At 42.6% G+C, this 26,810-nt stretch overlaps 1 protein-coding gene and 1 long non-coding RNA gene across 3 annotated transcripts in view; one reads left to right on the top strand and one right to left on the bottom strand.

Annotated features, from left to right (window-relative positions):
• The window catches only part of CLCN2 (chloride voltage-gated channel 2), a 197,229-nt gene that overhangs the window by 110,378 nt on the left and 60,041 nt on the right, over nucleotides 1–26,810 (bottom strand). For both annotated transcript variants that reach the window (XM_077290099.1, XM_077290100.1), the window contains exons 2-3: nucleotides 4,828–4,984; nucleotides 355–486 (exon numbers count right to left, since the gene is read on the bottom strand). In XM_077290099.1, the coding sequence (XP_077146214.1) occupies nucleotides 355–486; nucleotides 4,828–4,984 (289 nt within the window). The remainder of the gene's footprint in view (nucleotides 1–354; nucleotides 487–4,827; nucleotides 4,985–26,810) is intronic.
• LOC143809957 (uncharacterized) lies at nucleotides 18,066–22,596 on the top strand. The gene is made up of 3 exons (XR_013222556.1): nucleotides 18,066–18,122; nucleotides 19,742–19,938; nucleotides 22,348–22,596. It is a non-coding gene; the product is annotated as an uncharacterized LOC143809957 (long non-coding RNA).

Genomic DNA, 26,810 nt, shown 5'->3' with positions numbered 1-26,810 from the left:
ATTTTTTAACATGTTGTATATGTCAAAAGGATGGTAAAAATGGACACATGAAACACAAAAGGATAACCAAAAAAATCATACAGATGGAAAAATACTGTCAGTTTTTCTGCAGCTGCGAAGTGGGCGCATGTGTGACTAAGGCCTGATGCTGGATTTTCATATATCAGTACCATCTTGTGTCTATAGAGAGAGTAAAAAAGCACCGAATACAGTGTTTTTGGTGCTAGGATTAGACTGGTGTGACAACTCATATGCTGGATGTTTCGGAATGATCCCCTAAAATTTGCAAGTAACCTATGATAAATAAAAAGAAATATCAAATATCGGTATAAATTCATTACATTTCTTTCTCACCTTGTAAACACACTGCAATTGTGAAATCCATGACCCAGCTCACCAGAGCCATTAATAAACCCAGCAAAATAAGGAAAATCCAGTCCTCTCCAATACGAGACAGTATAATCCGCTGGGAGTGTACACAGCAGACTAAAAAAAGTCAAAGACCAAAGAATTAAATTATATCACATGGCTGATATGAACGTCAGTGCACATTACAAGTTAGATCCAGCAAAGTGGACTCACATGGGGAGACATGAGTAGAAACAAGCCACATTACACGGAGATCTCAATACAGAAGAGTCGCTTATCACAGTTATGTATAACATGCTAAATAAATGCATTAGAAGTAATGGTGCGACTGGTACGAGATGATACACAGGGTACAAGTGTGGCACAAAACTAAGGGGTATTCTTAATCAAAGCTAAAGGGGAAATTCAAGCAATTTTCATTTACGCCACAGAAATTGTGTTATTATAGCAGATATAACTGAACAAAATCTTGTCCTGGATGTTGATCTAGTTAATCAAGACTTGGGCTTTTTACGGCGGGCTGGATCATGCAATATGGTTGTACCTATACTTCTTAATCTTTTCCCATCCCTCGATTGAACATGATGGATATGTGTCTTGTTTCAACCTTACTATGTAACTATTGTGATGCAGTGACCCCTGTTAAAGGTAGGGGGCGCTGCATGGTCTCCCCAGAATATGCATGGAGGCGTATTGAGGCCATAGGAAAGTTGGTGATCCCAGTTCCTCAGTTTCCCTGGAGGAGAGAGGACTGACAGGAGGTCGGCGTGTGGAGCAGGAGCTCCAGAAAGGTAACACCCAGGAAGGGGGCTATCATAACAGCAGAGACGTATCTGCCAGTGGAACAGGCTGTTGGTGCTTGTTGTGTTCCACGGACATTGATAAACTGTTCGGCATACGGTCACCCATGGTAACTGGACGAAGTGAAAAGTCCAGCATGTTTAGTGTCTGTGAGTTGAAGCCGTATATGAAATGTATATAATGAACTGTGCATGTCCCGGTTTAGGCTGCACAAAATAAACCGGATATACTGTTTAACTGAAAAACCGTGCCTGTCTGAGTGTATCCCGTTGCCAAGCAAGTGTCCCCCAACATATGCAGTAAGCGCTATCTCACACTATGTACTCAAGTCTGACTCTTAGGCACGGGCAGTGAAAGATATGCCAAAATTCATTAAGAAACACAATTTTCTTCATGAATTTGGAAGACTTTACTGCAGCGGATTTTGAAACTAGGCTGGTATACAAATTACCAGAAAACTGGGTTTTAAAAGTTCCAATTTTTTGAATAACATTCGTACAAAAATGTTTCGATTGTAGGCTCCATCTATAATAATTATACTGTGAGTATTAAGTTCAGAGGTCACTAAAGTATGTTTAATATCTACTGATGCTCACTCCAAGTTTATCCCAAATCTGTACTTATAAAGAGTGCAGGTAACAAAGCACACTGTCCTTTGTCAAGATGAGAGCTTCAGTTTCAGCCGTGGTTGGTTACAATTTGAAGGCTGGCGATCAATGAATGTGGCTAACTATAGGCAAAGGTGTCAAACTCAAGGCCCGCGGGGTCAGGATACACTTCAACACTGCTCCAACCAGCTCTCCACATGGGGAAGGTGGAGAGATGGTAGAAGCAGTGTTCAAGTGTGCGCTGGAGCTCAAAATCTAAGATGGCTGCCGCCCCCTGTGCTGGCGCCACCCCCTCTACCAAGTACTGGCTACGTTCTACGTCGACAGCGCCAGTGCTTAGCAGAGGGAATGGAGCCGGAAGAGGGAGCTAATGCCATTTTCAAATCTGAGCAGGGACAATGAGTGGTAAAAAGAGGGGGCTGCGCCAGCACAAGGAGCAGGTGCCATCACGGTCACAGTGAACAGTGCACGCCGTGAACACAGTCAGTCAGAACAAATGATGAACACTGTCAGCCAGCACAAACAGTGAACACAGTGATCGCAGTCAGCCTGCACAAACAATGAACAACATGAATGCAGTCAGCCAGTGTAAATCTTTCAACACAGTCAGCCTGCACAAACGGTGTACACAGTGATCGCAGTCAGTCTGCACAAACGGTGAATGCAGTGATTGCAGTCAGTCTGCACAAACGGTGAGCGAAGTGATCGCAGTCATTCTGCACAAACGGTGAATGCAGTGATCACAGTCAGCCGGCACAAACGGTGAATGCAGTGATCGCAGTCAGCCCGCAAAAACAGTGAATGCAGTGATCACAGTCAGCCGGCACAAACGGTGAATGAAGTGATCGCAGTCAGCCGGCACAAACAGTGAATGCAGTGATCGCAGTCAGCCGGCACAAATGGTGAATGCAGTGATCGCAGTCAGCCTGCACAAACGGTGAGCGCAGTGATCGCAGTCAGCTGGCACAAACGGAGAACGAAGTGATCGCAGTCAGCCTGCACAAATGGTGAGCGAAGTGATCGCAGTTATTCTGCACAAACGGTGAATGCAGTGATCACAGTCAGCCTGCACAAACGGTGAATGCAGTGATCGCAGTCAGCCGGCACAAACGGTGAATGCAGTGATCGCAGTCAGCCTGCACAAACAGTGAATGCTGTGATCGCAGTCAGCCGGCACAAACGGTGAATGCAGTGATCGCAGTCAGCCTGCACAAACGATGAACGCAGTGATCGCAGTCAGTCTGCACACACGGTGTACACAGTGATCGCAGTCAGTCTGCACAAACTGTGTACATAGTGATCGCAGTCAGTCTGCACAAACCGTGTACACAGTGATCGCGGTCAGTCTGCACAAACGGTGTACATAGTGATCGCAGTCAGTCTGCACAAACGGTGTACACAGTGATCGCAGTCAGTCTGCAGAAATGGTGAATGCAGTGATCACAGTTATTCTGCACAAACGATGAGCGAAGTGATCGCAGTCATTCTGCACAAACGGTGAACGCAGTGATCACAGTCAGCCGGCACAAACGGTGAATGCAGTGATCGCAATCATCCTGCACAAACGGTGAACACAGTGATCGCAGTCAGCCGGCACAAACGTGTCCCCTACTACCCAGACACAGCTCTTTTAGCCCTACTACCCAGGGACAACTCTCTTAGCCCTACTACCCAGGGACAGCTCTTTTAGCCCTACTACCCAGGGACAGCTCTCTTAGCCCTACTACCCAGGGACAGCTCTCTTAGCCTTACTACCCAGGGACAGCTCTCTTAGCCCTACTACCCAGGGACAGCTCTCTTAGCCCTACTACCCAAGGACAGCTGTCTTAAAGCCCTATTACCCAGAGACAGCCATCTTATAGTCCCTGGCTAGATCTGTGCTTGAGCCATGTTGCACGGATGTCTGCATTAGCCCTTACAATTACAAGTGGCCCTTTGAAGTCAATCATAATGCTGATGTGGCCTTTGGTGAAAAGGAGTTATCCTTGACATTGGAAAAGGGATCTATAAGAAAAGAGGGAAAATAGAAATGTTTGATAAACTGTGGTCTTTGTGGCTTGAAATGGGATGAGGTTAGATATGGGGGATGGGAGAGTCAAGGGCCTGACTTGGTAAGAACAAATAGGATGTCTGTGGTCCTACAAGGGATGGTATCCATTTAATATTATTGATGGTTGTGATATTGGAAGAGGTGGGCTGTCTTCTTGGGCGGGGGCGGGATAAGTTGGGAATACTGGGATTTTGTTGGAGGGGAAAAGTTGTATTGAAAACAAGAATATAATATGTAAATTGTGCTGATATTCTTAATAAAAATCTACTTGAGTTAAAAAAAAGGAGTTATCCTTTAAAAAGGACCTGTCACTTGGTCAAAAGTGTCCAATTATTGTTCTTACTTTATTCACACTGCTCCCTGAGTGTTCCGGGGTTTTTAAAAATCGCCATACGGTTCCAGAGGTATGGGCTTCTTTATTTGGTGCTACTTTTTATGGCCTTTACCAAGAGATCATTGCTCACAGTGTAAATATGTAAAGCTGTCCCACAGAGAATTCTGTGAGACACCCCCCCTTGGTAAAGACCATAAAAACTAGCACTAAATAAAATGGCCTACATCTCTGGAAATGTATAGTGGATTTATAAAAAAATGAAAACCCTGCTTACTGAGAAGTACAGGGAGAATAAAACAAGAGCAAAAACTGGCCTGTCTGACCCCATGACAGGTACTCATAGCTCGTAGATCCAGTGTGGACATGTATGCCGTTCCTGCTGTCACACTTATATGCAGATCACTCTTGTCCTGGCATTTTCTTGTCTGTCTTTAGCATTCAGTTCCAAATGTCCCGTGTTATCTTAGCTATACATTGTCAGGAATATCTGGGAACGTCTACAGTCACAACAAATAGTTTCTGAAATATTTACACAGTTATTGTATCAGAAATGATACAAGGATTATATATGGAGGGGAAAGAGCAGATGAGTGAAAACAAATAATACTTAGAAGAAGTGTGGAGAGCCCATGACCAAGGCACCAACACTTTACACACACACTTACTTCTACACTTGGCACAGCGACTCTCGTCGTATTCCCGCAGCTCTGCCACCCGGGGCGGTTCCTCTCTGCCTAGTTTGCGATGTTCTCTTTCTTTCCGAATTCGCGCGGCTTCCTCTTTGGCATAAACTCCCAGGTCCTGGGTGTAGCGTCCATACATCTAGGAAAGGACAGAATGATCAGTGATGTACACAAATAGCATAGGTGTTCGGAAGCCATAGCATTTTACCTTGTATTTAACCATTTCTACTGATCTGCTACCTCAGAAAACGGGGCTCTCCTATACTTCTGGTAAGTTCTCATTTCCATCACTTTTTACAATAATTAATATTGAGAATAACGATTATATTTTAAGTAACACACTTTTGTCGTGATTATTCCATTTGTTCTCTTAGTTATGGGGAATACTATACCTCCCACTAACACACACTACAATTAGCTGCAGGCCCCGACTTCCTCCGCTTCTGTCTCTCATTTACATTTCAACATGTGAAGGAGCAATCCTTTATTTCTACACACAGAAAGTCTCACTATTTACTGTGGGAGTTTTTTTTAGGGGGAAAAACAAAAGAAACATCAATGCTCATTCTTTTTGCTTTAACATACAATGTATTTGCAACTTTCTTTGGTAAAAAATGGAAAAATATGAAACATTTGTAGAATAGTTTTTCTGTTCTTATTTATGAGCCGTCTGTAGAATAAAGCAAGGCCTTTCATTCTTCATCAAGTCCCAATGATGAAGGCAGTGAAATAAGTGTCAACTGGCAAGCAGCTCCCCCCTGTGGTAGCTTATGGGAAATGAAGCAGCAAAGAATGCTCTGGAAATGCGATGTACGATCAGTTTTCAGCTAAGCATTTTAGAAGTCCAGAACTGGAACTAGTATGACATGTGGCACTAATAAAAACTGTTTATTATTATATTATTTTCACTCTTATTTTTGTGAAGGGTTGAAAGACAAATGCAATTGGAGTTTTTGCCCTTTATTATAGTAACAATTGGACTAAAATTACTTTTTGTAAAAAGAACTTCTTATGATTCTATAATAAAGACATAGATAAAGTCACCACTGTCCCCATTGGGGCTCACAAACTAAGTTTCCCATCAGTATATCTTTGGAGCTTGAGATGAAACATGGGGAGAACATACAAATCCTTTGCAGATGTTGCCCCTGGTGGGATTTAAACCCAGGACCCCAGCGCTGCAAGGCCTAACCACTGCCGTAAGTCTAGTTCCTAACCACTGAGCCACCATGCAAGTTTCCCGTACCCTGTGTGTTCCAATTTCACAGTTACAAGGTGTCTCTCGCTGTCAGTGAATGGAAACTATATTGTCCAAGTCAAGTGGCTGAAAACAGGTCGACAACCCTGCGAATGATCGCAAATAGCACAAAAGGTTGTCAGTCACTGGAGGGCAATGAAACTCAGATAGAGAGAGTACTGGAATAAAAAGCGTATACAATATTTATAGCACTCTTTGTTTTTATAAAGGACCGTACTTCCATGAGATACCTCGCGGTCTGACGTATAGTAGACGGGGCACTCAAAAGTCCAATCTGTAATCCTGGGACATCAGCATGACCTGAAATGTACTTATGCCAGGACCGTATCATGTGCCCCTATCAGAGCAGGTCATAATTGTAATCATAAATGTCCCACCGCTTATTATTATTAACATACAGGGTCATTAGAAGTCCATTAATACAGTTATAAACATTAACGAAGTGGTGATAACATATTACGTTTATAGCTGGCGCTTATCTCACCCTGCAGTTATCACCTCAGCGAGTCAGTAATGTAGGATTTCTTGATGTACCCAGATAGGGATCTGTCAGAAGCTGGAAACTTACCGCCAGATTACATAACTGGGAATAGCCATGGAGCGTAGCCCCCAGTGACTGGTCACACAGACCCCTTTCACTGGGCAAGCAAGCATCCAATAATGTAATAATGTTCACACCATAACGACAAACCCTCCGTCACACAATCGTATCGGTGGTCCTACTGATACAGTGCAGGAAGCCTTAGCTCGCCCTAGAAGCACTAACAACTGCCTAACATTGTCTGTTTGCATTCAGTAAAATGAGCATCCTGGAAAAACATGACAGCGGTAAGGCCGCTCCGCCTGAGAGCTTACATACCTAATCTAAGGGACTGTCTGCTAACCAGAATATTACAGAAGTCGCAGGAGTGCAACGTGAAAACTGCCCAGCAGCGTCGTCCCAATCAGCACCTTTCATCAATCCATATTCCAATAATAGGGTTTATGAAGAAGACAGTACTCATTGTGCTGGTAATAATATAGCTTATGACCCAGTGTTATAGGGATTCTGAAGGATCAATATTGCGCTGAAATCCTCTTTAGAAAAGTGTCAGTGTGAATTTGTGTGTATGGTCATTGATAGGTTGTGTGATGCCAAGACAGTTTTTGGACATTTTACTATTTGTCATTTAGTGGCCTCTTTTACACATGATTATGGACACCTCTTCCCCTGTGCAGCCTGCCGGATAGGGAATCCGTTACAAGGTTTTTGCCATCTAATCTCTATTATGTAGAGACAGAGACACTGATTCCAGTGATGTGTCACTTATTGGCCTACTTGTTGTAATTTCAATCAAAATAAATATACTATTTTATCAGCAGGAGATTATCAGTAGAGGACTAGTACACCTGCTGCCATGTAGTCCTCCATATTCATGAGCACTGTATAACCCCACCCCCACCACTGATTGGCTGCTTTCTGTGTACACTGTGCCAATCAGTGGTGTGGGCGGGGTTATACAGAGCTCAGCATTTGGAGAACTGTTACATTTATGACACATAAAACAGTGATTTTATCAAAACTGCAACAAGCAGCCCAATAAGTGATACATCGCTGGAATCAGTGTCTATGCCTCTACATTAGGATGGGGTAGCAAGAATGGAGTGATGGATTCTTTTTCACCAGGTGAAAGTATTCAGGATGTACAGATGATCCCAGCACACTGAGTCAGTCACTCAGTTCTGTGATGTTCCCTTTTATTTGTGACATAGTTTGCGAGTGGTAATGACAGATTAGCCCCTGTTGGCCTCTGTACAGGAGACGCCAAATAAGCACATTACATAAATGTGGAGTCTCGGCTACAAAGGAATGCCGTTCACTGCGGGATTATTATTATTAGCGGTGTTTTGCTGCTCAATCCCTTAGTCCTTCTCCTCACCTGACTAGCGCTGCCATCTGCACAAATCACACTATGAAAACACGAACATGCAAATGCTGACATGGAAATACTACTGCACGTCTTATGGTTTCCCTGGATTTTGGAAACGCAACTATAGATTTACAAATCTGGGAATGTCTGCCACCTTGTATTATCCGAACACAGAGAAATCTGCACCAAAAACAATCTGGCTAATTAGCCGTGTCTTTCCCTAATATACATGGCAGGTAGTGAATAAGAGCAACCAATCCAATAACCCAGGCATACAGCCAAAGCTATAAAAGTAGAAAAACTCCGATATTCTCAGCTGAAATAATAAAGTTCCACAGTGCGAGTAATTGTTAGCACAAGAACACTCTGTACACCCCTTGTGGATTATGTATCCCACAAGGATGATCCCCTGCACACTGTGCCGGGCATGGGGGCCTCATACACGACCTGTGAGGTCACCGGCAGTCGTCTGAAAACGCACCGTACACATACCTGTATGATGAGAACATCACATTTATACATTGTTCTCTAGTGACAATCACAGGCAGGTACTCTCCGTCTCCTGCAAAGAGGCCACGGACAATGACGTCTGGCTCCGTAGTTTACTACAAAAATCAATAGTCAACTAGAAAGTTGAAGCTTCATATTTGGATACTTTTTGCTAATCGAGTGGTGCTTAAAATGGTTGTCCAATCTTTAGATATTGATGACCTGTCCATCAGTATCAGATCAGCAGAGATCCAGCACTCCACTCATCAGTTGGTTGCAGCTCCAACTGAATGTAAACAGTGTACTGAGCTGGAACAGCATGGCTCCGTAACCTGTGTAGTGGCTGTTCTCGGATACAGCTGCTTAGCTCTGATTTGCTTCAATAGGAGCTGATCTGCGGCACCAGAAAGCGGCCACTACACAGTATACAGAAGTGTCTGTCCTAGCTCTGTACATTGCTTACTTCTGGCTGGAACTGCAAACTGCTCATCACTAGAGTTACTGTATAGTTAGTCTATATTGTGGTAAGTTCAAGCTTTTTTAATGTAAATCTTCCACTTTGCATTAATTCCCTACTACAAGGGCATTTTCTGCTATAAAGTGTCAAAAAGCATTAAAAAGGTATTGCGGTAGGAAGTAGTCACTCAGCCACAGGATGGGCGATAACTGCTAAATTATCGCAGTGATGGCCAAACTGATGAGAACCCCTCTGATCACCATCAATCAGAAGTGTTCATCCTCGACTACTGCTTCATTCATCCTCTGAGGGGCTATGGAAGACACCCCTTATTTGCTGTTCTTATTCAATCTACTTCTTGTTTTGGCTCAAAGAAGAACAGAATATCAAAAATTGCATGTGTGACTCCATCCTAAAAGTGATCGTCAATCCTATGTCTGAATTATTCACAATATCAATAGTCATATAGTCACATTCAGTAGCCAATAAGGCCGTAAGGAATGACATAGAGCTAAGTGAGAAGCGGTTGTAGATCATATAGACAAATAGATAGAATTTATTTTTCTCTTGTATCGAACATCAGTTGCTCCCACGCCGGCATGAGGGGAGAATTGTATTAATAGAAAGCACACTCCTGCACCCGCCTGTAAACTGAGATTTTAATCGGCAGCACAATGAACAACAGAGTTGTGTACTGCATCATTTTTTCTCGCTGTAAAAAAAAGTGTAGGCACTGCCAGGCATAAGCACCCACTGCCAGGCCAGGCTGCCAGGCTCCAGAGCTCACAGCAAGACCTAGGCAGAGAAACACAGAAACCTGTCTGATAAAAACAGGAGTCACCGCAAACATTCCCATCCATAATAAGGGCGCTCACTCATTACATTGGCGGACGGAGTGCCGGGCAGGACTGGCACACAGAGCATGGCTTTCACAGGAGTCAACATTGTGACGTTTGCATTTCCTACACTGATCTTCTGCCAGTTCACTAGGAAGTGCAATCTCTGCTGTGTGCCGCCATACAACGCTTATAGTCAGCGGGGAGCAGTGTCCTACCAAGCTGTGATAGTAGGGAATGTTGGGATGCATTAATATGGCGGTATTAATGGGTACAAAAGATGTTGACTCCTGAGCGCCCAAGGACTAGAACACACCTAGTTTACAAGCACATTATTAATATTGGTTTCATGATATTACGGAAGAGTCAGGTCTACCACACTCGGCCATGTAAGGGGACACAACCTGCACTTCTGAATTACAAATTGCCAATGGATTGTTTTCTATTGTGGCTATGTTCCACCAATAACCCAGAGTTTAGTACCTCAGCCCCTTTATGGAGCCTCAGGGGCAATGAGAAAAGAAACACGGACCCTGAACAGGACTCGGGCTTATTAGTACGTGGCCTTCATTGTGATGTACTAATGGATCTGATGTGTTTTATGTTGTGGCTCTTCACGCCCCATGACTGAAACCTGAATGCTGCCGGGGGAATAAAGCTCATTTTCTCCCCACGGAGTTTGGGTAAGTGCAGACACTAGGCAGGTTAATAATGCTATTAACCCCACATCTGCAGGATCATAGCATTTTTTTCTGGCGACAGGTTCCCTTTAAGACCAGTGTTCTTTATGCTAGCTGTAAAAAAAAAAAATGCATGTTGGAGTAAGAGGCGCCTAGTTCATTAAAAAGGGCAAGATTCTTAAATTAAGTGCGCACCAGAAAATCAAATCTGCATTATAATTCTTGCCACTTTCTGGCACAAATTTTAGAACATTTGCCCTTTGCCCGATCATCTTCCACTAAGCTCCCACACTTTTTTTTTTAAAGAGGTTTTAGCAGCAGGGAACAAAGGAACAAACAAAAAAAGTTGTAAATTATGGTATAAAAATGGCATGAGCCATAACATGTGATATAAGTTCCACCTGAAAACTGGCAAAGGGGCAATGATCCATTCTCCCCATTGTATTTCTGGCACAGCGGCATCACCACAGTGCACAGAGCGTTCTCTGTTCTCGGCAGGTCTGCGGACCACACACTTGTAAGGAGGGTGAATTGTGCACATTGGGCCAAAACTGTAAAATGGGCAGATGGCCTGGAACTGGTACTCATTGCACTGACTGACCAGTTAGATTGGGCTGGCTCAGGGGTTTCCTTCAGTTTGCTATGTTTCTACGCACATTTGAGCCAGCACCGCATACCTGCCTGTCCTTGCGTTTTGCCTTGCGGGTCATTACGCCCAGTAGCGCTGCTATGCCAGTCTGCGGTGGTTGCTCGCAGCACAGTCTTCTTCTGCCTGTCCGTCAGTCATACGGGGGGGAGATAATTGCAGGGTGGCAAATATTGCAACTTTTTGGCATTTTCTGCCAGTTCCAGCAAGCTACGCCAATATGGACTGAGCAAGGGTGGGACAGGGCGTGACCAAGCCCACCTGGCAAATGCATGAAAACTTATTCCTCTTTAACTCTAGAAATGTACTCCGGTCCTAGACTGGAGTACATTTTTGACGGCGGTGCATGTGACTTGTATGCGCCTCTTAATGAATTAGGTGCACCTTAATCCATTGGCCCCGTTTGTTAAGATGGGTGTACACAATGCCTATCTAATGAATCAGTCTCAGTCTTAGAAACCCTGCTATCAAAAGGAGCTCACTGACAGCTTCATTGTTAGCTCATTTGGCAGCCAGCTATATACTGTGATACCCTAGAGAGCATTTGTAATCACTAGGGGATAGAATGGTAGAGTTGGAAGGGACCTCCTGGGTCATCTGGTCTAACCCCTGATTGATCCCTCTTAAAGTGACAGTAGCCGTTAAAACTTTGTGTTACTGAATTTAGAGTTGAGCTTAGTAGAGTTGTTTGCACATAGTGTGATCGGTAAATCTCATTTTTAATACTGAACATGAATATTTTAATCTTAGTTACAGACTAACACACAGCAAAAAGACAGAAAAGCGTCAATTCTATGCACAAACACAACATAACTGACACCAGATTCAGGTAAAGGTGTGAACAGAACACAAACAGTAATCGTCATTTTAATTTTTAATTAATCAATAGTACACATGAAAACAAACAACTTTGTGACAAATCTTAGAAGAGAAATCTGCTTCCTTCTCTTCCGGGACTAATCATTAATTTTCAAAATTCTCAATTTCTAGGTAAAATCTGTATTCAGTGAAGACAGATTTTCCATTACTGAGATAGGAGATGGCTGCTACTGCTAAGATTCTATGTAGACAGGGAGGAGCTCCTATGTCCTCCTTCCACTTCCGCTCTCCTACATAGATTCTTATCAGTAGCAGCCGCCATCTCCTATCTCCGTAATGGAAAATCTGTCTTCACTGAATACAGATTTTATGTGAAAACTGTGAATTTTGAAAATGAATGGTCAGTCTACAAGGAGAAAGAAGCAGATTTCTCTGATAAGATACATTACAAAGTTTCTTATTTTCATGAGTACTACTGATTTATGAAATAAAAATTGATAGGTTAAAGAAAAGAGAAAGGAAATCAATAACGGAGATGGAGTGCATGAGAATGTAAAAGTCTTGGGGTAAAATGAGGCAGATGAAGGAATTTCTCAGAGGCTGACAAGCTGCTCCGGATCCTGTCTCCTGGAGATGAAAACAGACGATTGAAGACCTCTTCGCACACTCTTAACACCACGTGTCCTTGTACAAAAAGACTTTTGTGTCAAAGAAGGCACAGAGCCAGAACCTCAATGAAACCCAGCTGGGGAAGGAAGGGAGACCCCTGTGATCTTCAGGGCAGGAGCTCATAAAATAACACGAACATCTCCTAACTAAAACATATGACATAATAATGGCCCATACAAAGTTCACTTATGACTGTATCAATCTTCCACAGTCTGATTGTGCAAAGCAATCATTTTTTATTTCTTTTTTTTTTTTACTATGGAGGCCATTTTAAGAGCACCACTTCAGAGTATTTTTTTATTATTATTTTACCACTGGAGTGATGTCACTCACTAATTTAAGTTCCCTGCCGCTTAGCCTTAGGGTGCTTTCACACTCCGCTCTGCATCTGAAATCCCCGACAAAACGGGGTCAGGACGCATGCACTGACAGGGCCAATAGAGTGCAATGGTGACGGCAGATGGAATGTGAACTCTGCCGTGCGTTTTTTTCTGAATTGTACCCCTACCGGAGGCGGACACTCAGATGTAGACTGCGTCTGAGTGTCCGATTCCTGTAGGCGTACGATCCGGAAAAAAGTGCACGGTTGAGTGCATTTCGCTCTGCCGTCACCATTGCAGTCTATTGGCCCCATCGGAGCATGCATCGGGACCTTTTTTTGCTGGGGATTTCTGACTTATGCCCCGACGGGGAAGCAAAACGCAATGTGAAAGCACCCTTATAGTTACCAGCTGCCGTTTTCATCTGTTATCGGCGCCACTCCGCTCGTCTACTGCAGGTTGTGACCTGCCAGATCGCTCCAGTGTTTGCTAGGGGAACCAGAAGTCACTAATCAATGTAAGTCTAGCAAAACCAAAGAAATTCCCATGGGCAGGTGTCTGAACAGTTGGGCTAGTGCCCAGCTCTGCTCCCATCTACAGCTGACCCAAGGTGAGGTTTTATACTAGAGATAGGACTGTCCTGATTGGGCACATCTTGTTGCAGTGGGATGGCTTTTACGCTTTTTAAAAAAAAAATCAAAATAGTGTTAACTAAGTACCCTATGTTATTTACATGTACTATTACTATTTATTGATTTACAACAGGGTACATGCTCATTTTATTTTATATATTTTAGTTTTTTTCAATATAAGTCTGAGAGCCAGAACAAAGTCAGAAAGAGGCTCTCACAGACTTGCACTAAGAGCTTGAGAACGTTTCCTTTAACTTCCAGACAGACAGAAGCTGTGGTCAAAATATGGTGGAGCAGGACCAGAGTGGCACCGGGAAGAGCAGAAGATGACGGCTGGTGAGTTTAAGACTAGGGACAAGGGAACTTAAACTAATGTCACCACTCCAGCACTGAAATGAAAACAAACCGCTGGAGTGGTACTTTGCATAAAAGCAACTTCTAGTCTAAAAATTATCTTCCAGTTCTCTTTATACGACTTTCAGGGAACCGGCCATGATATTCCTGCTGCCCGAACGACACGCAGCATGAACCAGGCACTGGCTGTGTGTTTGTAGCCGTGTGTTTTCTTGTAAAAATACTTTGAAAACCGCCTGCCCGCTTCGCTCCAGCTGAATGACAGGTCTGTTAGGCCTCATTCAGACGTCCGTGTTGCACATATGGGTTTTATCTGTATTTTTCACAGTTGGAACACACACCCATTATAATCTAGGCTGCTGTGCCAATGTTTTTCCACCAGTTCAGATGCATACAAGTTAATGGGTCCATTAAAAACAAGGAGAGCACACGGAGAGCATCCAAGTACTGCCCTATTTAACACTGCATAGGATTCACTATGTGTGTGTATGTTGTTTTCATAGTATACTAACTCTGAAGCGCCGCAGCGTTTCAGAGAAAATATACAACACTGCTATTGCGCGACCAGTGACCGATTCATGCTGCCTGTCAGCAACAATCTGATGACAGGTTTCCTTAGTTTTCAGACAGCAACTTCATTGGTTTAAAACCATACTGTTATAATGTGTATACGCTGATCAGCTGCAACACCCAAACCACTGGCTCATGAGGTGAATAACTGAGCATCAGGTCACAGTGGAACCAGTCAGGAAGTGGGCTATATTAGGCTGTGTTCATACAATGCGTTCACGATAACGGGTTTTATTTTTGTCATAATTTTCCAAAAACACTGTCAATTTGCCAAGTTTTTACTGCGTTTTTAAAAAATTACCAGAAAAAAAGGCATCACTAATGCATTGTATGAAGATGGTCTCAGAAAACAAGTCAGTTCATTTATTTCATCTGCTGTAAGAAGGAGCTCAATTGCTGTACTGAAAGTGCAGCACCCAGGAGAAAATGACCTTTATTTCTCCCGGGAGCATCCAGCTCTCAGTCATGCAGGTGGGCCTGGAGCATAGTCACCACTCACAGCACTAAGCGCTCCGGCTGTAGGCACGGTCCAAGGTCCCAAGGCTAGGCCTCATGTGGCTGGAGTGTGTTAGCAGTTCCTGCATGATGAAAGCATTGCTGCAATGGACTGGCCCGCCCGTTCCCCAGACCTGAATCCAATCAAGGCCATCTGGGACATCATGTCTCGTTACATTCACCAATGCCACATTGCACCACAGACTGTCCAGGAGTTGGTGGATGCTTTAGTCCAGGTCTGGGAGGTGATCCCTCAGGAGACCGTCCGCCGCCTCATCAGGACCATGCCCTGTCATTGTAGGGAGAGCATACAGGCACATGGTGGCCACACACACTACTGTGCATCATTTCCTTGTCTTGAGGCATTTCCACTAAAGTTGTAACAGCCTGTAATTTGATTTTCCACTTTGATTTTGAGTATCATTCCTATTTAATGAATAAAGATTTGCAACTGGAATATTTTATTCAGTGATATCTATAATGTGATATTTTAGTGTTTCCTTTAATTTTTTGAGCAGTGTGTATATATATATATATATACAGTGTATATATATATACAGTATGTGTGCATGTAGCTTTTTCAAAGACCAGTAATACCTTTATACGTCCAGCAATACCTTTACATGGCAGTCCGTTGCTCCATTACTGAACAATCTGTGTTTTAATTTAAAACATGTAAATGAGGCTGTAGATCTGAAGCCTCCGTCATCCCAGCTCTATTTCCTGCCCACATCCCCTCCTCCTGCTTGACTAACGGCTCCATTGCATGAAGTCGCAAAGCACAGAAGCCAAGCCAAATCAGTCAAGCAGCAGTAGGCGGCGCTGGGTGGGGAATAGAGCTGGAGTGACAAAGGTATCAGATCTACAGCCTCATTTACATATTAATTCAAACGCTGATTTAATGGAAGAACAGACTGACAATGTAAAGATATCGCTGGACTTTGAAAGAGCTACAAGCACATATAAATAGTTTGAGGGATGAAATTCTGCTGACGGATTTTATTTATAACACAATAGGATCTCATACTACTGTATCTGGAAATCTGACTGCAGCCCGTACCAAAGACTGCTATTAAATATATGTTATTTTTTGCTGCACATGAATGTTAACTGGAATGACTCATTCACATGTCAGATTTTCACGTATGTGTACTGTCAGTGTTCTGTTTTGTTTTGTTTTTTTACAGATGACACACATTCTATGGAACTTTTCACAAGTCAGTGTTTGTTTGCTGATTGAAAATCTGTACATAAAAATAAACAGAGATCCGATTTCTAATCTGATTGTTGAACAGACTTGAATGCCAACCAAAATCCAGTAGTAGCTTGGGGAACCTATATCAGCTTCTTAGGCATAGAAGAAAAACGGATGACACATGCATGGTGAAAAATGACACTGATGAAAATCAGTGTTTTTGGAGAACATGAAAATGTGTGAATTTTGACACTGGCCTTGCACATAAATCAGAGGATCATCATTATTTATTTATAACCCAAAATGAGAAATATACAAGCAAAAAAAAAACAGTTGAAAAATGCACACTTGTTCTGTATTTTGGAGCCACTCCTGGATAAGGATGGAGAAGGCCCTCACACAGACCTGCATACAGACCACACCGGCCGACTGTTCACCACAGTAACACGAGAAACGTCCACTTGACCCACTATGACCATCTTGAACCCACAAAAACAAAAAAGCAGATTTTTCCGGCTACAATGAAAAGTGAACAGGCAAAATAGAAAGACTGGGAATACAGGAAGCAAGAGGAGCCAGAGACAGCGGGGAACAACACTCCCTCCGAAAAAATCCAGCTAACTGTGTATACAGAGCGAGAACAAGCTAGATTTTACCAGTGACTTCATGATCTCCACTTACAACCTAAATAAATTCTGCTTAGAATTTCACATACGGAAACACATTAACCCATTCACATGGATCCCCATAGACTTTAATGGCAGAGTTTAATCTGCAAATGGATGAGAGTAGTACATGCTCACAGTTCACAGACCGCTTTGTATATGGATCAATCAAACTGTATGGATCAGTGTGCTGTCTGAGACAAAACAAACAGCACATGGACGGGTCACACAGAGGCATGAATGAAGGCTAAGCTCAGACTTGCTGGCCAGTGATGTCTGCAAATGGCACATGGCGCATAGGAGTGGCCTATTACTATAGGCATTGGTGTAGTTCGTGAAAAAATGTGCAGGCTGGGAAAGCTGCCCATGTGCACTAGCCAGGGTCGACTGCCCATTTGACAATTCTGGCAAATGCCAGAAGGGCCTGTCTGGTCATGGGCTGCCTTGTCTGCAACGTTGTTAACAGAATCAGTTTTCTCAAGACACCCATACTGTTAAGAATTGTGATGGAGCACAAAGTCGCTGACTCCATCACTTACCCCAGCAGGCCAGAGGTATCATTAGTATATTGGTCTTGTAGTAATTCTTCCTTTCCTCCATCCAGGGAAATACTAGTAATATATCCCATCTGGTACTTGGGGACGGGGACAGCAAGGGAGTGTGTGATTGCAAATGCCAGGACTGAATTTCAGTCCCAGTCCGTACCTGGCACTAGCATATAGGCTACACTGGTCGGTGCGCTGTCAGTGCGCAGTGCATTGTGCACCTGGACTGAAAGAACATTCGTGTGAACATACCGTACGGGTACGGTATTGGAAATGCATAGCAGCAAATGAAAGGTCTAGTCTGACTGGCTCTATTACCAGGGACGATAACGATATAAAACAGACCTAAAACTAATCATCATTTTAATTTTTTATTTAATAAATCAGTAGTATTCAAGAAAATAAGACACATTGTATTATATCTTAACAGAGAAATCTGCTTTGTTCTCCTCCTGGACTGATCATTAAAGGGGTATTCCTGTCTGCAAGATCCTATCCCAATATGCAGTAGGCGTAATAATCTATACATATAATTGTCTAAGGGTTTTTCCATCTGTCTGTCTTTCTGTCTGTCTGTCTGTCCTGGAAATCCCGCATCTCTGATTGGTCGAGGCCGCCAGGCCTCGACCAATCAGCGACGGGCACAGTATCAACGTAGATGTCATAATAGCAAGTGTGACCCCGGCCTTAGGACAAGATCTTGCAGATGGGAATAGCCCAAATTTCTCAGTCAACAGGTAAAATCTGTATTCAATGAAGACAGATTGTTCCATTACTGAGATAGGAGATGGCGGCTGCTACTGATAAGATTTTATGTAGAAGGGAGGAGCTGAGCCTCTAGCAATAACTGCTCAGTATAAATGTGCAAAACTATCAGCTAAAATGGTATAGCTCATCAATCAAGGTTCATGAATGATTTAGAGAAAATAAATAGTGACATATAATCGTTAAACAAAGAAAAAGGAGTAATAAATACCTGCAAATATAAAGTTTCTAGGGCAGCTGAGAGTGCATGTTTAAAGGGTTGGTCAGAAAAACTAATATTGATTTTCATCCTAATTGTCTATTTATTTTAAGAATATAATAGTTTTCAAATATGATTTAATTAAAAAGTCCCTACCCTTCCCTCTCTAATCTGTGTTGTTTTTTTACCTATTTCCATTTTGATATCATTTCATTGAAGAATCCCCAGTGCATGCTGGGATATTCAAACAGGATGTCATCTGGGGTCAGAGGCGGCGGTCACTGAAGCAGCCTCTGTACCCATCCTGAAATGAAGTGTAATCAGTGATGTCCGTTTCTGGGCCGGACTAGTCCCTCCTCTGAGACAGACATCACTTTCGGGGTGGGGATGGTCTCTGCTTACCATTCTCTCATTACAATGAGCCAGCGAGGGAGCGCACGGTCACTGTGCACTAAGCAGAATATTGCACTGTAAGAAGGGAACTTGTACTGAGCATGTCGGAACTGACAACTGACACATGCTCAGTGGTGCCTCATTTCAGGGTGAGCACAGAAGCTGCGGCAGTGACCACAGCCTCTGCCCCCTGATGACGTCCTGTTTGAGTAACCCAGCATGCACTGGGATTCTAAGGGCAGAGACAGACTGCCGTACATCTCGTGCGAGAATCGCATCGCACTGCACGGACTGGCCGGCACCTCTCCTGACCTGAGCAAGACAGTATGACATATCTCAATGCAGCTGTCAAGCTCAGGTCAGGAGAGCCGACAGCCAGTGCGAGGTTTACGATGCGATTCTCCCACGAGAAATACGGCAGTCTGTCTCTGCCCTAAAACAAAGTGTCATCAACACAGAAATAGAGTAAAAAAAAGCAGTATGATTAGAGAGGGAACTTTTTAATTAATTAATTTTAACTAAACCATATTAGAAAAACTATTATATTATTAAAATAAATATAGAGACATTAAGCATTAAGGAAATAAATATTTGTTTCAGATTTCCTTGTTAAGCACTGATTCACAAAATTGTATTTGACAGCCCATATACAGACCGCAATACCTGGTGTGGCAGCAAATCTCTAACCGGAACGTATGGCCTCATATGTGTCTATGAGGCTATATGTTCAGGTCAGGAGACCTGCGGCCCGGTGAGAAATTAGAGACTGTGAAACACGCTTGTGTGAACCCTGCCTAAGGGTGAGTGGTGACAGACGCCCATCTGATATACGGGCCTGTATTGTTCTACAAGGTAGGTGAGATTTGTGTAATGAAGGGCTCGCTCACACTGGCGTATAACTTGGACGAGTGCTACCTGATGTTTTATCTGAGAGCACTAGGACCAATCTCCTACTATAGGGCAATAATAATAATAATAATAATCTTTATTTTTATATAGCGTTAACATATTCCGCAGCATCTTCTTGCATTCACGCTGCGGCCGGGAAAGGTCAGAGAGGCCCAGCGCCTGCGCACTTCAGTACATTGCTCTGCCCTCAACAGGGCAGACAAAGCACGTCTGCACCGGAGCGTAAAGACAAGAGGACGTCATCCGGATTGGACCGCGATGCCCATCGGACCGGACCACCCCCCCAGGTGAGTATAATCTAACCTCTTTTTCTCATCTTTCAGGATACATCGGGGGCTTATCTACAGCATTCCAGAATGCGGTAGATAAGCCCCTGATGCCAGTGGGCTTTGCTCATCTTCGATTTTGGGGGTGACAGGTTCCCTTTAAGCTACAAGTCTGCTACAAGCGACTGCAGACTTGTGAATCTCCACATCGCATTTTGAATATTCACTGGTGCTGGTACCAGGAGCGGGAGCTCAATGCTCACATAGGGACACATGCAGACTAGATGGGACACAAACTCGCTCAATACAAGTGAATTGAGAGCGGCTGGACACTGTCTAGTTGGAATGTGGCAGGAAGTTGCAAATCGCATACTTGTTGTCATAAGACCATCCAGTCCCACCACTGACACCGAACAACCCTCACAGTGATGTAAAGATTCACAAGTCTGCAGTCACATAGAGTGACAGCAGACATGTATCCTAAGGCCGGACTAACCCTTTCACGCCGAAAGCACTGACTGTAGTGAATAACACAGTGTAAGGACACATCTGTTGACGAAGGAATTAACATTTAATTGTCAATTTATTCATACATTTCCAGGAGGAATAATAGACGAACTACACAATTCAGCATTCTATGAAAAGATGTTCTGTTATTAGTAATGGGGAATGCAAGTATTTTCAAATGAATGGTAGTCTTTAAAAGGATTGTGCCAAGTTTGGAAGTTAATCCCTATCTTTAGAAGAGGGGATAGCTTCCAGATTACTGGGAAGCCAACCACTGGAGATAGTCGGGTATAACGCTGTTATCTCTGTCAGTTGAATAGTGACTGAATGGAGCAGAGATACACATGCTCAACCTTCACTCCAATCAAGTGTGGCTCTTCAGAATTGTGTTCTCTGTGGGGCTCTCGGCAGTCGGACCAATGGCAATGATATTTACACAGTGGGTACGGAAAGTATTCAGACCCCTTTAAATTTTTCCCTCTTTGTTTCATTGCAGCCATTTAGTAAATTCAAAAAAGTTAATTTTTTTTCTCGTTAATGTACACTCTGCACCCCATCTTGACTGAAAAAAACAGGGAGTATAGAATATTTAGCAAATTTAGTAAAAAAGAAAAACTGAAATATCACATGGTCATAAGTATTCAGACCCTTTGCTCAGACACTCATATTTAAGTCACATCCTGTCCATTTTCTTGTGATCCTCCTTGAGATGGTTCTACTCCTTCATTTGGAGTCCAGCTGTGTTTAATTAAACTGATAGGACTTGATTTGGAAATTCAAGACCTTACAGCTCACAGTGCATGTCAGATCAAATGAGAATCATGAGGTCAAAGGAACTGGTCAAGGAGCTCAGAGACAGAATTGTAGCAAGGCACAGATCTGTCCAAGGTTACAACAGAATTTCTGCAGTACTCAAGGTTTCTAAGAGCACAGTGGCCTCCATAATCCTTAAATAGAAAAGGTTTGGGACCACCAGAAGTCTTCCTAGTTCTGCCTGTCCAGCCAAACTGAGCAACCGTGGGAGAAGAGCCTTGGTGAGAGAGGTAAAGAAGAACTCCAAGATCACTGTGGCTGAGCTCCACAAATGCAGTAGGGAGATGGGAGAAAGTTCGACAAAGTCAACTATCACTGCAGCCCTCCACCAGTCGGGCCTTTATGGCAGAGTGGCCCGACAGAAGCCTCTCCTCAGTGCAAGACATATGAAAGCCTGCATAGAGTTCGCTAAAAAAAACACATGAAGGACTCCCAGACTATGAGAAATAAGATTCTCTAGTCTGATGAGATGAAGATAGACCTTTTTGGTGATAATTCTAAGCGATATGTGTGGCCAAAACCAGGCCCTGCTCATCACAGCTAAAATAACAAAGGAGTGGCTTCAGAACAACTATGTGACCATTCTTGACTGGCCCAGCCAGAGCCCTGACCTAAACCCAATTGAGCATCTCTGGAGAGACCTGAAAATGGCTGTCCACCAACGTTCACCGTCCAACCTGACGGAACTGGAGAAGATCTGCAAGGAAGAATGGCAGAGGATCCCCAAATCCAGGTGTGGAAAAACTTGTTGCCTCATTCCCAAGAAGACTCATGGCTGTACTAGCTCAAAAGGGTGCTTCTACTCAATACTGAGCAAAGGGTCTGAATACTTATGACCATGTGATATTTCAGGTTTTCTTTTTAAATACATTTGAAAAATGTCTACATTTCTGTTTTTTTCAGTCAAGATGGGGTGCAGAGTGTACATTAATGAGAAAAAAAATGAACTTTTTTTAAATTTACCAAATGGCTTCAATGAAACAAAGAGTGAAAAATTTAAAGGGGTCTGAATACTTTCCTTACCCACTGTATATGATGGCTAGACCACTATTGTATATCACATAACTACCTGAATAAAAGTGTTCATTATGATATTTTCTGCCATTTCAGAATGAAGACATTATATTAAGTACAGTTGTTTTGCAAGTTGCACCCTTCTGACGTCCAGAGCTGCACTGCTATAAATTACTTTGGAATTTGTATAGGCCTATTAAAATGCTTATCTGTAGAAACATCTAAAAGCTTTATCCATATGTGTGAAGTCACACTCTCATTCAGTAGGTGCATACCTGTAGATCTTGCATTCCACACATAGATCTTTGACCCCCATATGCCGTAATAGGGATTCACTTATGGATAGCGCTGAGAGGGTACATCTAGTAATGCAGTATTAAAATGTAAGTTCTTGAAAGATTATTGCAAATCTAGTTACAGGCATGAAGTAGTCAGCGCAACAATGTAACCTAAATCTGATCTAAGACTTTGCTTGTTCATACACCACAATAGCACATTTTATCAATTTATGCAATGGTCTGATCATGTAGAGAATATTTATTGTATCAATATGGAGGACGTATTACATACCAATTATGTATCCCGATTGTGGAGCTATTTAAACAAAGCCTTATTCCTTTCATGGTCTTTATATATGCACAATATTAAAAGGGACATATACACATTAGACAAAGGTGGCACAATAATGGCTGTTAGCAGTAGTAAAAGGAAAAACGAAAGCAAATAAAAAGCAGTACAGACTGCATTGGCCGTGTTGGATTTTTCCAGCCCAGTGATTATGATAGTTTGAAAAATGATGGTCGGTCTTTTGGGCAATAACAAACATTTGTCAGGCGACCACAGATCTCTGGTTATACGCTCTTACAAGTTTCTTGGTGAATACACTCAGTGAAGGATACTTTGTTTCCAGAGGTAACTTGTTGGTTTGTTATCTGCATCTGTCACATGACTGTACTGTTGTAACTCCTGCTCTATAGCTTTTACAATAGAATGCATATCTGGTTATTTTCTGGTATATGTAGAATTTACAGATAAAAATGTTTCATTGGGTGCTTCTCACAAAAATGCCATTTTTTCAGTGACACTTCTGTCCTTATGTTCTGGCTTATTTGTCAGCCTGGATCTGATAAGGGCATACAAACAATGCAATATTTTGTTTACCATAATGGTACACGGACTACAGAAAATATGTATATAAGGGAGTCCATACACATCGGATGCAACGTAGACCATAATAAACAATTGTTTGCTTCGAAAAACCGACAAACCTTTATAATTGTTCAAAACAATAATTGGATTTTTTGGGGCCCATGATCCAACATGGATGCATCATTGGTGGGAAAACTCCAATATTGGCTGATTCAGTTTGTGCCCATTGATGAACAGTATGTATGCGGTGAGGGCGCAGCACATAGCAGTCATGTGTTTTACAGCTATTACCCTATGCATTGTTAGGTTACATTCCCATGAAACGTAATTGCTGCAGAGCTTATGCTGCGAAGGTCCCATAGGTGATATCAACAGTAGTTTTTATCACTGCAAACAAGATATGATAGTCACACATTTCCCCTTTGCATGACAAAGGTTGTAATGAAGACTGCTCTTGTGAATTTACTCTGCAGGGACTTTACACAGCGTGTGTATGAGATTTCTTACCCTGTGCTGGCATTGTAAAATGCAGCGAGCTTTCTTCATGCAGTGGAAACTCAGCAGCATCTTCACCGTGTGGGGACGCAGCCTATTAATTTGCATAAGAATCGAGCTGCAGTATTTGGGAATGGTGCTACACTGATACAGTGTGATGGAGCTGTGCTGCTTCCTTACATTGCTTATATCTGGCCCACACCGGATCCATTAGCTCACGATTGGTGGGGGTAATGGGTGTAGGCCAAAAGCTTTGGACTGTTTGTTTAAGATTCCATCTACGACCACCTTGATCTTTCTTGCTGGTTCCGTTCTGCACATGCTATCTTTGTACTGCATCAATAACTGACCAACATCTTCTCTTCATGTCGCCCCCATTGGCTGCATTCTGTTGTACTAGGCCAGTCCAAAATCTGAAATTTACGTTCCTCTGATTCATCAAGAAGTTAATTTGCTTTTGATCCATATCTTGCTGCATAATACATATGAATTTAAAGGGGTGGCCTAAAGCTAACACTGATTTAATCCCAAATGCCTTTCTATTTAATAATCTAATCGCTTTTGTAATATACTTTAATTAAAAAGTCCCCACCGTTCCCTCACCATGCTGTTTTTTTTGTTTTTTTACGAGTTTCGTGATTGCTAATGCTTTGTTTGAGAATTCCAAGTGCATTCTGGGATACTCTAACAAAACCTCCTTAAGGGGCTGCGGCATTTTCCCCCACCCTAAAATACAGCCTCATCAGTGACCACCGTTTCAGGGCTGGGCTAGTTCCTGCTCTACTGAGCAAGCGTCGGTTGTCAATGATGACATATACTCTGTAGGATCTTGTCACTATGCAATATTCTTTTCAATGCACAGTGACAGTGCACTCCCTTGCTGGCTCTGAGGAGAGTCATAAGCCATTGAGAGAGTGCACCGTCAGTTCACATTGTAAGGAGATTACCTGACGAGCATGAAAAGAAGAGACCTGTCCGTCTAAACTTTTCCTGCTCTCTGGACTATCTACTCTCTTGCCGACTTGTAACCCCTAAAATGGAAGTCACTGACAATGCTTTGTTTCATGGTGTGGACACAGGCTGCAACAGTGACTGCAGCTTCTGCAACCTAATGACTTCTCTTTGATTATTCCACCATGCACTGGGGAATCTCAAATGAACTATTATCAAATGGGAAGTTGGTTAAAAAAAAATAAAAAAATACAGCAGTTAGATTACAAGGGAGCAGTGGAGTATATTAGAAAAGCAATTCGATTATTACATTAGATAGACATTTCGAATTAAATAAGTGATAGTTTCAGAACACCCCTTTAATGCATATTTTTAAACTGTTTTTAGTCTCCCTTACTTGTCCTGCCAATCAGTGAGGTTCTGAGATTCCCACTGATCGCTCCAAAAAAAACACCCTGAAGCAGGCAGAAGTGCATTGCTCACGCATGAGCAAGAGCGGTGTACATCCTCAGTTGTAAGTCTACAAGTCCATATTCCACACTGTGTGCAGGCTCCTAGATTTTCTATTGAAGTGTCCACCGCTTTGTGCATGTGCTCATGAAAGAGGTAAGCACTTCAGAGTGCTTCAAAAAGACTTGAGTGATTGGTTGTGTTTTCAGTACCTCAATCCTCTCCGATCGCATAACATGCAAGGGGAGCTGAAGACATAAAAAGCATACACTTTAAAGTTAACCTGTCACCAGCTTTTTGCTTAGAGCAGAATGATGTAGGGATGGAGAAACTGATTCCTGCAATGTATCAATTGCTAAGTTGCTTGCTGCAGTTTTGATAGAATCCTTGTTTTATCTGCTGCAGATCTACCAGTTCTCTAATTGCCGATACAGTATCTGTATATTCCTTCCTCTACCAGTGATTGACTGCTTTCTGTGTACACTGTGCATAAGAAGGCTGCAAATCAATGGTGGCGGTGGGGTTATGCAAAGATGATAAAGACTGAGAACTACATGGTAGTTACTAGTTCTCTAATGATAATCTCACTGTTTCATCTGCTGCAAATCTAACAGTTCGCAACACCAAGCAGCCCAGTAAGTGATGCATTGCTGGAATTAGGGTCTCTGTCTCTACATTATGCAGCTCAGATTAGGTGGCAAATATCCTAGTGACAGGTTACCTTTAAGCACTTGAGTGAATATCCTCCATCAAAATGTTCTGGTTTACAGTAGTAGTCAAGACATGATTTTGGGAGTCACCCGGGCCTCAACGCAGCAAAGTTTTAAAATGAATACTAAGAACATAGAGTATATAGTCCAAATTATAGTTCAAAAATTACTTTATTAACCATACAATTGTATAAGTACAAAGAAAAGGACAGGTATCAATTCAAAGTTATTTTAAGCATAGGATCAGGTAGGAAAGCATATGTGTCACATATAAAGCAGGGGCAGGGGGAGCATCACATTTTATTAAATAGCTATAGATACTGCTAGTGCTTCAGTACCTCATTTGTAAGGATGTATGGGGATGCAAAAAGATTGCAATCAGTATATTTACTTTTTCAAAATAATGGATTATATATATACACAACCATTGTAAAGTGTGTCATAGTTAGCATTACTATTGCATCCATATATAGATCCACTATAGGCTCTTACCTATCATTCCCCAAATGTGACACCACGTCAGCAGCCCCAAGGCGCGTTTTGCGTTGACTTTCTTTGGGGGTCATAAATCACCGCAAAAGGACTGTAATCTGTTTGAGTGAGCCCACAGTAAAGGTACCTTCACACGAAACGACTTTGTAACGATATCGCTAGCGATCCGTGACGTTGCAGCGTCCTCGCTAGCGATATCGTTTCGTTTGACACGCAGCAGCGATCAGGATCCTGCTGTGATGTCGCTGGTCGCTGAATAAAGTCCAGAACTTTATTTGGTCGTCCGATCGCTGTGTATCGTTGTGTTTGAAA

The sequence above is a fragment of the Ranitomeya variabilis genome, chromosome 2 (assembly GCF_051348905.1).
Source record: "Ranitomeya variabilis isolate aRanVar5 chromosome 2, aRanVar5.hap1, whole genome shotgun sequence".
Classification (NCBI taxonomy): Eukaryota; Metazoa; Chordata; class Amphibia; order Anura; family Dendrobatidae; genus Ranitomeya; species Ranitomeya variabilis.
Note: the sequence above shows the minus strand (reverse complement) of the source record. Positions and strands in the feature narration are given on the sequence as shown.